Consider the following 18,359-nt stretch of genomic DNA (forward strand, 5'->3'; position numbering starts at 1 on the left):
TAGATGTCATCGCTTGAAAGTTAATAGTTGCTCAAGTTCTACTTTGAGTTTACCGTTTGATAAATCGTTATGAAGTTAACAGTTTATTCAAGTTTGAAGCAGCGTGTGAAAGCAAGTAAAAGAAAGAAGCATTTAAAGAGAAGTATTAGAAAACAGCTTTTCAGCATTGAAAGTTATACAAAAGTGGCTATTCAAGTTTGAACACGAATGTGATCAAGTACATAAGCAGAAGAATTACATATAAAGTTTTTACAAAAGGAAAGGTGATGGAAGAAGGCAGCTAGTCTTCGGAGGGTACGATCTTCCCATCCACCACCTCGTTGCAGATTGACACCATGGAGAGGTCAAGCTCGGGGTATTGGCATGCAACCTGCTCCAGAGCGGCGTCGAACCCGGCGGTAAGGACTTGGGCGGTGCTTTGCTCGAGCTCTTGTGCTTGTTTCTTCAGCTCTTCCTTTTCCTCATGAGCTCGAGCTAGGTCTTCAGCAGCCTTTTTGCCTTCATCCCGAGCCTGGGCCAACTCCGCAGCAATCTTCGTGGCCTCCTCTCGAGCTTTGGCGAGCTCAGCAATGGCATCGTCCCTCTCCTTTTCAACCTTTCCAAGGAGCACCTCCCGATCCGACCTTTTCTCAAGGTTTTCCACCTTGGTCGCATCCGCTTTCTTTGCAGCCTCCAAGTCCGCCCTTGTAGGGGACAAGCTTGCTTTCCAAGTCGATCTTCTCTTGGACTTGGAGGTGCAGTTTTTGGCGCAGATCAAAGGCTTCTTTGCGCGTGCTCCTTAGCTCAGCATCCATGGCGTCCTCCAGCCTTGAGTGCTCCAACTCGGTCATCAGCAGGTTGCATGAGAGTTTTTCAGCCTCAGTCCTTGTAATCAGATTCGACTCCTTCAGCGCGGAGTTCTCATCTTGGAGCTTCTTGAGTGCGTCCTCCACAGCTTTTGATACTATAGAGGGAAGATCCTACGCCATCATCTTCAGTTTAGCTGTGAAGGGCCCCAAGATCTCTTCGAAGGAGGTTGGGAGGCTTGAGGTTGTTGCTGGTGGAGGTGCTGGAGGAGCTTGGTGCTGACTTTCACTACCACCCTCTTGAGTTTGAAGGGCAAAGGGGGCTTCTTGGTGTGGAAGTGAGGTCGGAGATTCTATTATGAGTATCAGCGAGTTATGGGCGCCCTCATCTCCTCCTGGTGCGGCCCCAGTGATAGAAGTGGTTGAAGGAGGACCCTCTCCAACAGATACGAATGGCGTGGAGGCGCTTGGAGGGTTCTCTATGAAGTTGGGATCGCTGCTTTCAACCACGGGGGGTGTGGCGGCCAAGGGTGTTGCTTGGACTGGTGGTAGTAGAGCTGGAGGTGAGGGCGGTGTTGGTGTTTGGATTGCAGGTGGTGAAAAGGGGGTCACCCTTGTCCTCTTGGTAACGAGGCCATCCTTGGTGGTTTCTTCATCCTCTTCTTCTTCTTGCACCATTTGAGGAGCTTTCCTCTTTGGTTTCCTCAAGATCAGTTTTTTTCCTTTGAGGGGCGGGTAGTACCCCGGAAGAGGTTGCACCTCGGGGAGGAGTCTTGCCTTGAGCAGCGGCGATCTCCACCACCGAGTTGGGCACGGTTTGGGAGCCCGCCGCGAGCTTATGAGACCGGGCGATCGCCCTCAGTTCTGCCAATTTCCCTTTGCCCAACATATTATCTGCGCAAGATAAAGAACAAATGAGCAACCAAGGCAGAAGCAAAACACACAAGTATATTCATGCAGAGATAACACAAGCAGTACATGGATGAAAGATCGGAGTCAACACAGAATAATGAAATGCCAAAATATAGTGGTGAAGACGCTAAATTAATGTTAACTCGAAGTGAAAGACTTGGTGCTGGGGCAGGAGCTAACCTATGTGAGCTTCGAGTTGGTCCTGAAGGAACTCGAAGGTGATTATGGAGGCGGTGGGGAGGGTGATGTTGGCAACAGCCACACTCTTCCAGAAGAGGCAGAGATCTTTGTCTAACTCCCCCATATTGTCAGGACTCCTTGGCCTCCTGAAGCTTTCTTTAGAGTCTTTGTTCCCCTTGTGTACCCAGTACAAGGGGAAGTCGTCGAGCAGGGAAGGGTCTTGGTCGTTTTGGCACACCTTGACGAACTTCCCCTTCTAGTCTTTGTAAGATTGCTGGAAGATCGAGAGGATTGACCTCCCAGCAATCCCGTTCAAGCTAATCCAGAGGCGATCTCCGGGATTCTTGGCCTCGAACAGGAAAAGAAAGACATCCACTGAAGCCGGCAGCCCCAGGTGTGCGCAGATGATTTGGAACGCCCTCACGAACGCCCAGCTGTTGGAATGAAGCTGGGCAGGGGCGACGTTGAGCTCGGTCAGTAGCTCTCTCTCGAAGCGGGTAAAAGGAAGCCTAAGCTTCACTTTCTTGAAGAATGTCGTGTAGATAAAGCAGAACAACTCGCCGTTGTTCCCCTTATTATCCGTGCATATCGGTTCCCCCGGAAGGCAGGGCAGCACGGTCATTTTGCTATCGTGCTCTTTGTGGAAGGAGAGGTCGGATTGGCTCCTTTCCGCAGTCGGTGTACGCCCAACTCGGTGTTTATTGAAGAGGTCTCTTTTAGCAAAGTTGGGGTGGCCCAAGGGTAGAGTTCCTTGTAGTCTTGTGGAGGTAGGGAGGCTCCTCCGGCGACCGGCGGAGTTGCCTGAGTAGGATTGGCATGAGAAGAAATAGGCCTCTCAGCCTGATTAGAAGGAGCACCAGAGGCTCATGGTGGGTTATGCGCTGGTGGAAGATTTGCCCCAGGAGCAACCCTACGGGCTCGGGGTGGAGGGTTTCGCGATGAAGGTGGAGGGTTCGCGGTGGACTTCGTGTGAGCCATCGCAGGAACTGCAAAGGAAAGAGAAAGGGATGAAATGAGGATTACAGAGAACGACTCGATTGAGGACGAAGAAGACAGAGCGAACGAATAAGGGTTCGCTGGGATAAACGTTATGAAGAAGCCCTAAGTTACGAGAAAAGGAGAAAAGGAAAGAACAACCCACAACATATGCTCCAGACAGATAATGGATGATGCAAACCGATTAAAATGCAGCAAATATCCATAGAAGGAGTAAAAGGGTTACCTTTTTGTGATCGGATGAGCGTTGAAGAAAGTTGGAGATTGAGAGAGACGAGAAGCTTCGTGGTTCGCAGAGAAAATACTTAAAACGCTTGAGAGTGAAGAAAGATGATGGAACAGTGGAAGCGCAAAGGGTTTAAGGGTTTTTTGAACGTTTTCGAAAGCGCAAACGACAGTTGAAGACGACCGTTGATGAAGCCACGTGTCGAGTGATGGAAAAAGAGGTTGGTGGAGCGTCAGAAAAGCAGAGGGTACGGACGTACGAAAATCTGCATCAGTGCCACGTAGATCGACAATGACGTGACCTCTTAGTCTTTTCGCTGGTCAAGTCTCAGCTTAAGACTGAGGGGCTTGTGTACCGATCAGGTAGTCGGAAGTGATGACGTGGCAGCAAGCGATAATATAGGCGTGTTGAGCGGAACACTTGGCTGACAGAAGGGAAGCACATCAGGAAGTTTGTGTAGTCGCCAATTGTTATCTTGGCGTTCTCCGATCTCTGGTATGTGTAACCGGCGGTCACCAGGCTCGCGTCATAGTCGCCGTATGTGAGTTTTTAGGCGACCAAGTGGTTAGAGACCGCCGAAAGGGGCACATCGCCGAAAGACCAAGAAGGCTTGCTTAAAGTTTTCATGAAGTACGAGCACGAAGGATGAGGTTGTCAGATGATCATTCCCTAGCCAGAGGTCGAGGCAAGGGAACAGTTTACCAGAACATGCACGATGTGCAAGTGAAGCAGATCGTGATAGCGGCAGGCGAGACCACAGAGAAGGTGTGCATGGTGACACCCCGTACTCGCCACTTAGAAGAGATCGCGCTCCAAGGAAGCTGTAGTTACTCCTCGCATGGGTAACTTAGTCGAATAGCTTGAAGAGTAGAGGTGACGCTCAAGTAGAAGGTGGCTCCAGATGGTGACACGTGTACAGCTGGATGCGAGCCATGTGTCCAGAGGTGTAACCGTCAGGAGAGAGAAAGTGCTCAGGTATATAAGGAACTCTAACGAACTTCTGAGGTACGCGCATTTAGAACACTTCTTTACGCTTTTGAGAACACTTGAGTACGCCGAGAGAACACTTGCACGGTTCCTTGAGTTTAGCTTTTCTCTCTTAGTATTTGGTGATTCTGTCACTGACTTGAGCGTCGGAGCGCGATCGGCCGCAGCGGCACCACTCTGTTTCTTTCAGGTTCTTGCGAGGAATTGAGGCTTGAAGGACAGAAGCTAACGTGGTGCGAAGCTGATCGAGAGAAGATACCTTTGACGTGGCAAGACTCTTGCACTCGAGTCAACCGGCAGGATCAGTATCACGTTGGTATACTTGCATTGTATATGCACAAATTCTGTTTTGCGGGACCTTTCAAGTTCAAAAACAACAACACAAACAAACCAGGGATTTGGCTTCATCAAATAGGGGGAAATTGTTGAACAATATGCTTTGATGTCTCCAAATCCAAGAGGAAAGCTTGAAGACCTTGCTGCTGGGTGTGTGTGTGTTGTCTAGTTGTTTGAAACTTGTTAATTCACACTTTAAGATGATCCAAGTTCATTTGAATCTTTAACCTTTTGAAAAGATGGGTTTTCTAAAAAAAGTTGTTGAAATTTCAATAGGTTGAAATTTCGAAACAACAGGTTGTTTTACCTTAGTAGTTTTTGAAAAGGTTTTGAAAAGCTTGACTTTGCTGTCAAGTCAATTCAGCCGATTGTTTCGACAAATCAACCGATTGATTTTCTAAAAACCTTAATAGAATTATGTTAAGTGGTTTTAATATGCTTTAAATGATCCTAACTACCTTAGCTCCTTTATTAAATGCTTTTGACCATTTGGTTAGTCTATATAAAGGTCGTTTTACGCTCCTAATCTGGGAGTAAGAAAAAGATTTTATCAAAAACAGTTTTTCCAAGATTTGAAAGAGCTTTGGATCGTTCTTAAGTATGTGGAATAGGGTTGGATTGTAATTCTGAAATTTAAGCTTCGTAATACCCAGGTGTATTCTATTCCTTTCTTCCTTGGTTATTGTATTCATGTATTTGTGTTGCCAAGGAGTGTTGTGTGTTCTTGAGGTGTTCAAGATCAACACTCTTAATGTGGTTTGTCAAAGGTAGTGTGTTTCTTGAGGGGTTCAAGGTCACTACTTTGGTGTGTAGTGTTTGTAATCTGGTTTTGATTGCATAGTGGAATACCCAGTGTTTCTGTGGACTGGATGTAGCTCTTGGTGTAAGAGTGAACCAGTATAAATTTGTTTGTGTGATTCTCTCTTTCCCTGTTCTCACATATATCTGTTTTAAGTTGTTTTTATTAATTGCTGATAAAAACAACCGGTTGATTTTCTGGAAATCAACTAAAACAGCTTTGTGCATTGCTTTCCTTAGTTTCTTTCTCTGTGATTCTTCATTGGCTTTCATTATACCTTTAAAGTTTACGAAAATCTTTCATAAACAATTCACACACTCCCCTGTTTAGGGCCATATATTTTAACAATCTTAACTAGTTACTTTTAACCCTAACTAGACCTATTTTACTATTGGCCCAAATACATGCCCAAAAACCTATGCTACTTGGCCAAATATTTTATGCTACTAGGCCCAATACATGGCCCATGAAATTGTAAACAACTTTATACAATTTATTTAAGCTAAAGCTTGGTCCAAAAATAATGTTGATTAGTCAGCCGAAACTCAGTCTTATGGTGTTCTTCTAACCAAAGCTCTAGTTTTTGTTTTGATGAGTTAGAGGTCTTCTTAGATATGTTTGTACATTCCTTCATCATAGAGTTGTTCTCTTGATTGGGCCTACACAAATAAACAAAAGCCCAATTAGACCCATATTTGCAAATAAATTCATAAACAATCTCGAGGTCTTCATCCTCCTTATTATGTGATTGTGTATGGGTGAGAACTTTGCCATCAAGTTGGCCTCAATAGCAGATTCAAGACTTTTACTGGACTCGACCAACTCTTTCTTCACCTTTTCGAATTCATAGCATCTTCTCTAAGTATCTTAGCAATCAGCAAAGAGTGAGTTGCAAGCTCAACCGCTGAATCCGTTAAAGAAGACACATTGGCCGCCTGAAAAATGTTTCGAGAAGGTCTATCAAGTTTGGTGTGCATGAATTTTGAAAATCGTGTTGAAGTGGCGAAAATGGTTTCAGGAAGAGGTTGAGAGGAACTCCCAGTAACATGGTGATGGCGTCTAGGAGAAGAATGTGACTGCCTACTACTTCTATCTCGTTTTTACCTTTTCTTAAAAGGTTCAACAATAGCATTCCCGGTGTTACCAATATCAATTACAACTTCAACTCGAGAGATGGGTTCAACAAGTTCAACCTCTGTTTCAAGTTGAACTTCCCTTTCGGGTTCAGGGGTCGAACCAGCAGTTTTTGTGAATAGCTTTTAAAAGTACGCTCGCCCTCTTAGATTGGTAGCAGCCATCAAACTTGAAACCCAAAAAAATTTTTAGGAAAGTTAGAATTCTCTTGTTCAAAAAAGAAAAAAAAAATCGAAAAAAGTACATACCGATAAAATCCTTTTGTGGTCTACGAGAGGTGTATATTCGTAGTAAAGTGCACGTAGGAAGTTTCCAGATAAGTGGTCAAGCACCGAAAGAACATGTCAATTTTCTGCGCTCATTAAATGATATGACCATGAGTTAAACTTCAAAGGGGAACGTGTCCAGTGGAATGGAAATTTTGGGACGTCACCATCATAAAAATAGCTCTTTTCGGCTTTTACAATCAAAATTTTGAAAAAACCGCCTTTAAAGTTCTTATAAGAAGAGTTGAAAGGAGAAAGAAGACAAGCTTTTGACTGACTAATTAAAGACAACCAACTTGGTCGCTTACCGGGCCAAGAGCTATAAAAGTAAAGGAAAACTCCTGGGCTAGGAGATAATGAAAGGTATTTACACAAAATACAAAAAACTTGCATAGAAGTCCAACTATTGGGGTGAAGTTGAGTAAGGGCAACGTTGAGAAGACAAAGAACACCCATTTGAAATTCATCTAATGGAAACCGAACATGAATGTCCGTAGACATTCATAAAAATAGAAGAATTCACAAGCCTCACCCTCACGGCCATGACAAACATTGTCAATATCTCAAACACACCGAAAAGAAACAATTTTCTCGATGTCATCAGGAGAATAAATTGAAATTTTAGAAAAGAAAACTACAAAGGATTGAAGAATAACGATACTGAGAGAAGTATTCTTGAACTTTGGGGTTAACCCAATCATAGTCGAGATGAAAACTCCAATTCTCTTATGCCCTCTCGGCTCTTTCTTCAACCTCAAGATCTACAACTTCCTCACTTGAGCTTTTATTTTTTACAAGAGAAACGGTAGCTGATGAAGCAGCCGAATGAATGTCTTTATTTGTCTCAATCACTCTCCCGATAGCCTTATTACTCGCGCTCAAAAACCCCGAAAACTCGTTAGAAACGGAAACAGATCTTGAGGAAGACATAATACCTTCTAAGAATATTCCTTGATATCTCTCGGATGCAAGAATACACTAGTAAAAACAGTGGGGTATATCATTTGAGACCACATATTTATAGTATTTCTAAACCCCTTTCAAACGAAACGTCATAACATCATGATCGTTGAATTCCAATGCATCCAACGATCAAGGATTGATCAGCTTTCACCTCAAATGACACAGTAAAGGTTACACACGAAACGATGCAATATCTTCGTACGAAAGCGCATTTAATATATAGAATCTCACTAATGCCAAAATCATAGTCATTTCCAAAAAATTATTTTGACAAGCATTTAATGCGACCTTTCGTTCTCTTTAATAGGCATCTCATCTTTTAACAATTCCTTATGCCTAAGGGGGCTAGTGTACTGTCTAGGGCGAAAGGCCGAAAAGTTTAAAGGGTCAAAAGATTGGCCGAAAGGAAGGAAAGTCAACGACTTCTTAGAATCAAGTAAGAAATGAATAAATGATATATTACTGTAGAAAAGCCCATTAAAATAGGCCCAAAAACGTGGGAGTGTGTTTAAAGAATATTAGGTATAAAGAGTAAAAGTCCAATCAGATTTAAGGTCCAATAAGAAAGTACTATAAATAGGTGATCAATCCAAGAGGTAAGTAGAGTGAATTTTATTTGATAATTAACTAAAATCAACTATGACTTTATCATCAGAGCACCTTACAGGTACACACACACCCATGAGTGGATATCGAGATCGAAGGCCGAGAGATCCAATTGACCCAGTATAATGAGTAAGGAATCCACAAATCATGTCCAAGCCCAAGCCCAAATCAAGGGAATAGTAAGCTGAAAACCCAAACTGAGATAAAAAGACCTCTAAGTCAATAGGTTCGGAAGAAAGAAGAATTTTGTTTCTAGGCCCTTGTAAGACCAAAAGTTTGTCAAAATATATCTTAATGTATTACACGATAGAGTATATATTTTTAGATAGCTTTTTTTTTATTGGCAACAAAGAAATATATATTAATATACAATAATTTACAAAATACTTTTGCAATCTATTTAAATCTAAATATGTTATAATTGTTTCATTTTTTTCATAAAAATGCTTTCATGTTAGGCATCACTATGCAACTTGAAATCTCAGCTAGACTGACACCTCAAGTAACAATAATCATTTGTCATCACATGAAAAAATTATTATTAAAAAGAGAAAAAAGAAAATACAAAAATATGGGGGGATTAGGCCAAAACTCATATGTTAACAAAAACGATACATAGGTAGACTATACCTATTCATAAAGAATTCTAAGAACACTAAATGGAAGCTATTATACCAATGAAATGATTCTCTATGAAGAAATCCTAAATTAGCCAAACCATATGCGTAAATCCTAAATCACAAAAAATATGAGTAAGCCTAAACCTGATTTTCCCACAGTAATTAAGACAATTATTTCATCGATTCTGAAGCATCTGGTACATTTTTCCTAGCAATAAATGTAGCACAAACCAAAGCAGAATCACATTCCAACCAGGCATTAGTAAGACCCATCTTTTGAGCTTCCTCCATAGCATGTATAAACTCATAAAACTCAGCAACTATAGCAGTTTAAACTTCAAGGAACGCAAAGAAAGCTCCAATAAAATCCCCCATACTCCCACGAAAAATACCTCCACAAGTAGCAAGATCATGATATCCCTTAGCAGCCCCATCAGTGTTAATTTTAACCCAGCTTGGTGAAGGAAACTCCCATCTCACAGGAAGAGGACGAAGAACTTTACCAGTACGAGTATTAATACCAAAAAAATTGATCACGTTGAAATCCAACATATCATTTTTCATAGAAGCTTTAGACGAGTTACCCACCAAACAAGTTAAATCTTTAATAGCTTAATAGCCCGAGAAACCTCAATCTTATCTTGAAAACGAGCAAAATTCCTTATACGCCATATCATCCAAATAGAAAAAGTTATCACAACAAGCTTAATCAATTTAACCAAAGGACTACCATCAGTCTTAATAAAAGAAAGAAGATCATCCTTATTAAATAAATGAGAAGTAGGAAAAATATCCCGAACCAAACTCCAAATACCAAAAGCATTAGAGCATTCAAAAAATAAATTCGGAATAGATTCCTCATGCTTTTCACAAAGCGTACACATACACTACAAAAAATATATTTATTAGGATGGGCCAAAAACCTACACTATTTACAATAAGCAGACGCAAAACTATAGTTATTGTGGGCTTAGCGTCTATTCAAATTTCAAAGCTAATATGCTCAACGTAAAAATAGTGGGGGATGAGGCAGACGTAAATTGTGTGTTTTTTTGTGTAGGCCTAGCCTACATGCTGCCCTCACAAATATATTATTTGTTAAAAGAAGCGTGAGTTAAGCTAACATAGGGGTAACGCAATTTTAAAGGAAGCGTGGGCTTTTCTAAAGAAGCGTGGGCTTAACCTACGCAAGGGCCACACAATTTTTAAATACGTGTGAGCTTAGTCTTCACATTGGTGACACAAAAGTGTATTTATATTGTTTATTTAAAGAAGCATGGGCCTAGCCTACACAAGGGCCACACAATTTTTAAATATGCGTGAGATAAGCCTCCACTGTTGCCACACAAAATCATATTGCGTGTGTTAAGGCTCCACTATTGCCACACAAAATCATATTACGAAAGGCCATGGTAATGCCATGATTTACCCCACTCCAGACACAACACTACGATACACCATGCTCCATGTGGTGATAAATCTCTATGCTGACTTAGCATAATTAACTACTATAGTTCTCATCTTGTACAAGCATTTAGTAACTTGTCACTCCTTAAGTGGTATCTATCCATCTGAAAATTCTCATTTTTGTCCCTTTAAGATGATGACATGACATGACACCATGTGGTTTTAACTAGTTATTGATTAGTTTTTATGGGTTTTATTGGTTTCTTACAAATTCACTAGTTTTTAGGCTCATTTTTCTGTTGCTGGTTTTGTAGCCTAATTGGATTAGACATGAACCGATTTTTCAGTTAAACTAGATGGTGTGGTTAGGCTTTTCAAACATAATTAAATAAGGAGAGGTTAAACTAGATGCAATCATGAATATTTGCAGGCTAACTTTCTTCACATTTACATACACATGTATACATGTTTGTATATAGCACATTATACACATTTTTGAAGTATCAATAAACTAACAGTATACAAACACAAGAATTTCTACTTTGAAACAAGATTACTAACACTCACTAGACCGATGGCACAACCTAAACTCACATGCAAACAAAAACATGTAAAATTATAATCCCAGTTGAACAATAACAGTATGGACCATATCATATGAATTTTATGTGAACCCCAAAATCCCCAAAATGGGTGTAAGGGAGCATAACCACACCTGCATTGCAGCTACAAAATACCAAAGACGAAACAACACTGAAAATGCCTAAAAGAAGGCATAACCAGTGATTAAACCTGATAAGGCAGCAACCAGAAATACAACAAAAGAGGCACATGAGCTGCGTAAAAAGATGCATTATAATGCATCAAACCAGCTTCATCATTTATAGCAAAAGGACTCCCCTCTACAACAGCAGAACAGAACCTGAGGTAGCCAAAACCAGCAAAACCACACTAGGAACCAGGATCAGAAGCAGTTGTTGCTTGATAGAGAAACATCCCACTAACTCCATCGGACCAACCTTTAAACCCCTCATTATAAATCACAACGCAACTTAAAAGTAGTGAAGAAAAATAGATTCTATTGATCACAACTGCCAAAGTTATTAATCGCCAAAAATTTATCATCAATTCAAACTATTTAAATTACTATGAAACAGATTCTCTAACATCTCATTGTCTCAAAAGAGTAAAAAACATCTTATAAAGGATTTACCTCTCCACGAAATTGTCTTATACCACCAAGAAGGAAATAAGGTGTTAGGGCTAGACCTTCAAACTACTGAGAATCAAGAACATCGTGTTAGGGCATAATCGAGATGGCTGGTGTTAGGGCACAATCGAGATGGTTCGCAAAGATTGAAAATCCTAAACATAAAACTTTCAAAACTACAAGAGATTTGAAAGACAAAATATAATTGTTTCGTTTAATGCAACAATCATTTCTTTACTTTTTTTTATCTTTTTTTCTTCTCTACATTATTTAAACAACCATTTACACTACATTCTTTCATACATCTTTAACAATTGCTAAGTTATGTTTTTTTCTAAATTTTTATATTATTTAGCTCTAGCAACAATATGATTACAATAAATTTGTTGTAGTATCTCGTTGTAGGCATCTCGTAATATCTTTTAAGGCCTTCTAATTTAATGACGTGCAAGCTTGTATCCTAAAAAAAATCAACCTTAAAAATAGAAAATAGAAAATAGAAAATAGAAAGTCTAACCTTTTTTTCATGCCTTAGTACAAGACTAATATTAAAATATAAAATGACACTCATATTTGAATTTAAAAACAATCTCAAATTAGATATAATAATTTAGCTTCTATAAAAACTTAAATATGATTTTTTAACACTTTATTTTTACAAACACCCTACACTTTATCATAAAAAAATTCAAATTGTTGTGTTTCTTTTTCTATCTTCTTTTCACGTGACATTTTACGAAAGGAGTGTATGATAGTTTAAGAATAAAAAAGTGTGGAAGTTTTTCTTTTTAATCTGGTGGTAATTAGGCTCCCTCAAAGTACTTAACGATAAGTTGTGGTACCCTTGTTGCTTCAGTAGCTCACATGACACTTCTCTATTTTGTTGGTGCTTATGTGATTTACCATGTGCATGCAGAAAATATTGAGGTTATGGAAGAGTGTTTCCGTGTGAGGATAAAAGATATAGCCATTCCATAAGATTCACAGAGAATGTGCAGTTGAGTATTAACAGAGAACAAAAAGAACTATGTAGTCATTTATTTGTTAGTTTTTCATGAATCTCAATCTTTTAAAAATGCTAAAATTTATTTATATTTTTAACATTCTCTTGAATATTTGCTCATACATTATGGATCTAAAATTGATGATTTGATTCGGCATACACCATGCTTTCCAACATTGTTCCTATATGTGTAGTGTTCTGTGAGATCCATCCGTACGCTATATAGCCATAAATCAATAAATCACTAAACCTAGTTATGCTAATAGAAAGACCAAAAGCTAGACTCTTGAGTAATATTTGTAACAATGGAAAATATATAGAATTACTAAAGGGCACGTATCGATAATATCCAATACCATAATTGCTTAAAAATAAGATTAATTTAATTAAAACGTATTTGGTATTAGACTATATGGGTAATCACTTCATTCATACTATACTAATCCATGTGAATGTTTAATATAACTTTATAAATAGATTGATCATAACCATGTAAATATATGTTTTTAATAACATTTATCATTTTCAATCATTTTAATCATTTAAGAAGAATGACTTAACATGAAAGCACATTTTATAATTACATAAAAAAACATTAACATAAGGAAAACATCTCAAAAATAAAACAAAAACCACAAATTACTAGAAAGTGAGAATAACTTCTTTATGTATACCATAACAATTAACAATCAAGTCATATTAGTTTGTCTCTAATATAACTTTTGCATAACAAAAAATTGTGTCCATATAAATATTGTATCCATGTTAATTATTTTTCTCATGCACGTAAGGATACAATAATATAAAAAATATATGGAATTAACATGCAATATAGTTTGTTTTTCAATGTAAGTAGTTTTATATTACTCTCTTCTTCAAAAAAAAAAATTAAATAATATATATATATATATGTATATATATGTGTATATATATATATATATATATATATGTATATATATATATATGTATATATATATATATGTATATATAGTTTGTTTTTCAATGTAAGTAGTTTTATATTACTCTCTTCTTCAAAAAAAAAATTAAATAATATATATATATATATATATGTATATATATATATATATGTATATATATATATATATATATGTATATATATATATATATATATATATATGTATATATATATATATGTATATAACTCGAAACTGTTTCAAATAAAATAATAGGTATATATATATATATATGTTTAAAGTTTATTTATTTATTTTTAGTTGGAGTAACTTAGTGTTATAACTCGAAACTGTTTCAAATAAAATAATAGGTGTGTGTACAACAAATCCCCTATTTATACATGAATATTGTTGTAAGAGATTTGTGTGGTTAAATTCATATAGAGCAATTAGTTCACATTTACTTTGAATTTAAATAAAAATGATATTAAATTCAATTTAAATATTAGATTTTATTATATAGTATGACCTATGGAACATATTTGATTAAAACTTTGGATTACACATTCACTTAAAACTTAAGTCTTTGAAGATAAAGAATTCCTTGATAAAATATTTATTTTAGTTTTAATAATATATTATCGAAGAATAAAGTGACAATACACTATTATCAGTAAATTGCAAATAAATTGAAAAAATTATTGACGAATAATTGAAATTGTACTTTTGAAAGTTGATACACATAGGTGGTGGCTGTTTACTCAACTATACTGATGATGTCCCCAAACAATGGGAAAATAAGTACATCCTAAGTGTCTGTTTCTGTTAATAATTAGATCCCTCTTCTTGCTTACTTCTTCAAAAACACGTTGTCCACCATGGATAAAAAATTATAGAAATTAACACATTTTTGTCCAGCCACCAAAACCAACACATAGACACGTTATTCTAATGTGTCCCTTCCAAGGATTCATTGCCCTTAAAATCAGCAACACTAACTTCATGGGCTTCATTTCCCACAAACCATCATAACACGGGCTTTACACTCATTGGCCCGACATATCATTCTAAATTTTAAATTAACTTATATTCCAATTCTAACTAATATTATATTTCTTTATTTCATCTTAATAGATTTATTTTTATTAACTGGAAGAAAATATTCATTCACTAAAACATGCAGAAATTGAGAACTTTTTCTTCAAATCATTTTTTTTTGCAAGTTTTAATCGCATTGATTTATCATGTTTGTTATTGGAAAACATAATAAAAGATTGTCACTGCAATCTTCTAACATTAATATATATCACTTTTTAGCACTTGATAGAAATTAATATTTCACCGATTGAGTGAAAGGACATTTTAAAAGTAAAATATATGAAACTGATGTGTCTTCTTTTCTAAAATAATATGAACAGATGAAGGGTCTTTTAGTAAAAAAAAATTAAAGTTAGTAAGTAAAGATTAGTTGCATTAAAATATTAGACATTTAATATAAACCATATGAACATATAGAGCCATATATTAATGAAAAGGCAAATCTTACTAGCAAGTTCTATTCATGGCCTTACAACACTAGTTAAAGAATCAAAATTTAGAAAATGATAATATATTTCTAATGTAAATTTCAGTCTCATCATGATTTCTAAACCATGTTCTTTTATAATATTTTTTTATTAACTGTTCTTAAAGGAATGGTAAGAACATCCATTATCGATATAAAAAAAATGATGATCTGAAGAAGAAGAAGGATTATAATATTGAAGTAAAAAAAAAATGAGAATAATAATAATTGGCACTGCGTTCAATATGGTTGAATGAACAGGGTCGAAATCACATACCGGCAAAAAATTGAAATTCACCGTCGCCTAAGGGGACACACCGGAATATGGTTGGCCCATTAATTCAAAACCAGAAGACATGCACGCGCATTAATTCTGCATCTACCACTTTGTCCACTTCCTACGAACAACCTTTCACAAACAAAACCAAACACATAGGAAATAACAAAACAAACACAATCAATGAACAAATATATTGTAATCTACACATTACTTAATTCAACTTCACAAACGCATAAAAATCCCGAATTCTCCGTCCACATCTCACACCCTGCGTACATACATCAGTGGAGCCAAATATTACAAATCCATCACATCAAATTACAAAGAAAAAAAAAAAAGAGGAAGAGAATTGGAACAAAGAAAATAAAGAAGATGGAACTTGTATTTTTAATTTTGTTACATGACATGACAGTGGTCGAAAACTACAAAGCAATATAAAACACTATCAGTGAGGTTTTGATTAACAGGTGTCGGTGGCAGCCTTTTTCTTAATGAACTCAATGCAATCTGCTACGGCTTCACTGTGGTGAGGATCATGGGGACTGCAACGATGGTGTCGCCGTTCGCCGTCGCCGGAGCCACGGTGGTTGGTGGTGGCCTTTGAAAGTGCAGATAACATCATTAAGCGGAACACTGCTTCTCTAAAACGCTCTAATAAGGTCATTGGAGATGGTGCTTTGTTCTTGCAGGAGTTGCTTTTCAAACGGGGCATGCATTGACCCTTCATCATGTTTTTCTTTCCTGTGTTCAATGCTCCTAATCTATGGATCTGTTACAAGGAGTTAAGTAAATATATATATATATATATATATATATATATATATATATATATATATATAATACATGTCTTACTTTTGTTAGTATTTTTATTATGTTATGTGAGTGTTGACTATAAAAAATGCATTTTTTTAGTTTATTCAGAGATTTGTTTTTTATTATGAGTAAAGAATATATTAATTAGCATTTGAGTATTCCAACCCATCTAAAAATATATATACATGTAGATACACAAAAGGTAACTGTAAATGATCAGTCTTGTCTACCTTCACCCCCATACCTCTTTCACTTGAAAAACAGCAGACAAACCAGCAAGAATTCAGATAGACCCTTCAAAGATTTGCTTAATAAATTTATTAGTACGTTAAAAAGTAAATGCAAAACAGAAAACGAGAAAGATAAATAATAGAAGATAAAAGTTCAATGTAATAAAAGAAGTGAGGAAAAAAAAAAGAGAGAGAAAAAATTGTGAAAGAATAAGAAAGATTAGAATAGTTGAACGTGGACTTTAAATTAAGGGAAAATCTTCTATAAAAAGTAAATAAAAGAGAGCCTACGATTAATTTGTATAAAGTTAAATAATATATATATATATATATAAGGAGAGAGAGAGAGAGAGAGAGAATCTATTTGGAACAATGGTCTATGAATATATGTTGGCATAGTTGTTTTTATAGCGGTTTCATGTGCGTGAGCCTTTGGCTGGTTTGTATAGATACCCTTGTTTGTGTGGTTTAATCACGTTATAAGGGAATTTAGTAGAACAGTGTGTGACTTATTGTAAATTACTAATGTTCGATTTCTCCGTATAAAAAATTCAATAACATGTTATTACGTATTAAATTTTAAATTATTTACTTTAAATTTATACTTTAGATGGTTTTTTAATTGTTTTAAATATTTATACTGAAAATAAACTAAAAGAAAATTAATTTTATGCTATATTTGGACCTCTGCCCCTATATTATTTTAAAAATAAAGTTAAAAGAAGGAAAATAATACAACATGGGAATGAATAATTAACTTTGTAGTAACTATTTAACAATTTAATAATAGGTAGGAACAAAAATGTCCAACAAAGGATATTTTTCCTCACAGTTGAAAAAAGTATTGTTGTTTTAGTTAGGAAATTTCATTATTAGAAAATAAACAAGAAAACAATCACTACTACAGAGACAAATATTTTAATGGATTATTTGTTAGATTTTGCATTCACTAAGACATCAATGTAAATGTCGTCGTTATGGAAACTAAGACAGTGTATATATAAATTACAACGAATATAAATACAAATTAATGTAACATTCACTTGGTAGACTCTTTGTGACAAAAGAAGTTAACACATATTGCATTAATTAGAAGCCACATATTACATAAAAAATCACGTATAACATTGCACTACAAGAAAATTATTAAATAAAAACTAATTTTTAAATACCTAAATAATTAGTTGCAATAGTAACTAAATTAGATACCATCTTAGAAACTAAAAAAAAATGGTTTCTAAATTAGTTTCTATTAATGTTAAATAGTTTCTAAATTGGTATCTAATTAGCTATCAAGTTTTAACTACAAATTATTTCGATTCTAAATTTGATAGCAAAAATCATGGTGGCTAATTAGATACAATTAGAAACCATTTAACAATAATAAACACTGATTTAGAAACCAAAAATTAATTTAGTACCTGAAATGGTTTCTAATTTAGTCACTACAACAATTAATTATTTTTTTTCTAAAATTGGTTTTTATTTCATGATTTTTTTTTGTAGTGTTGGTTATGACTCATGTAATATGGTTATTTTGTGTTCACAGAAATAGATAAAGAAATATTAAATAAAATGACATAATCGATGTAATAAGTCACATATAACATTGGTTATGATTTTCAATCAATGTAATATATGTGTCAATTTATTTTAAATAAATTTGTTTAATTTGTCTTTTTCATCTCCTAATTGTAAATATAACTTACTTGATTATCAATGGAAGAAGTTTTAATGTTCATCCAAAACTAATGAATACCTTAACTTATTCAATTACATAAAAATTTCAATGTAAAAGTATCAAAATATAACTACACTGACAACTATTGTTATAAAAATCAAAATAACAATATGAAATCACATAGTGTAATTACGAAACATAATTCTAAATCCTAACTAATATTCATTTTTAATATGTAGAAAATATATTGATCATTCATGATGAATATATTCAAACAAACAATTCAAGTTCATTATAATGATTGTCATTTTTACATTCTTTTATTTTTTAAATATAAAAAAATATATCAATAATTTAAATTGCAGGTAATATTCAATTTTTATATCGAATCTCAAATGAAAAACTAAGGTTCACTCAATGAAATAAATGACATATTAAATTTTGTTG

At 35.5% G+C, this 18,359-nt stretch overlaps 1 protein-coding gene across 1 annotated transcript; it reads right to left on the minus strand.

Moving 5' to 3' along the window:
* Nucleotides 1–280: 280 nt before the first annotated feature.
* On the minus strand, nucleotides 281–2,001 carry LOC137809225 (uncharacterized). The gene is made up of 3 exons (XM_068610360.1): nucleotides 1,878–2,001; nucleotides 1,528–1,679; nucleotides 281–727 (listed from the first exon to the last, which is right to left on the minus strand). Exons 1-3 carry the CDS (start codon nucleotides 1,999–2,001, stop codon nucleotides 281–283), a joined length of 723 nt encoding a protein of 240 aa, XP_068466461.1.
* Nucleotides 2,002–18,359: the final 16,358 nt, after the last annotated feature.

Source organism: Phaseolus vulgaris, chromosome 2, assembly GCF_000499845.2.
Source record: "Phaseolus vulgaris cultivar G19833 chromosome 2, P. vulgaris v2.0, whole genome shotgun sequence".
In the NCBI taxonomy this organism is placed as follows: domain Eukaryota; kingdom Viridiplantae; phylum Streptophyta; class Magnoliopsida; order Fabales; family Fabaceae; genus Phaseolus; species Phaseolus vulgaris.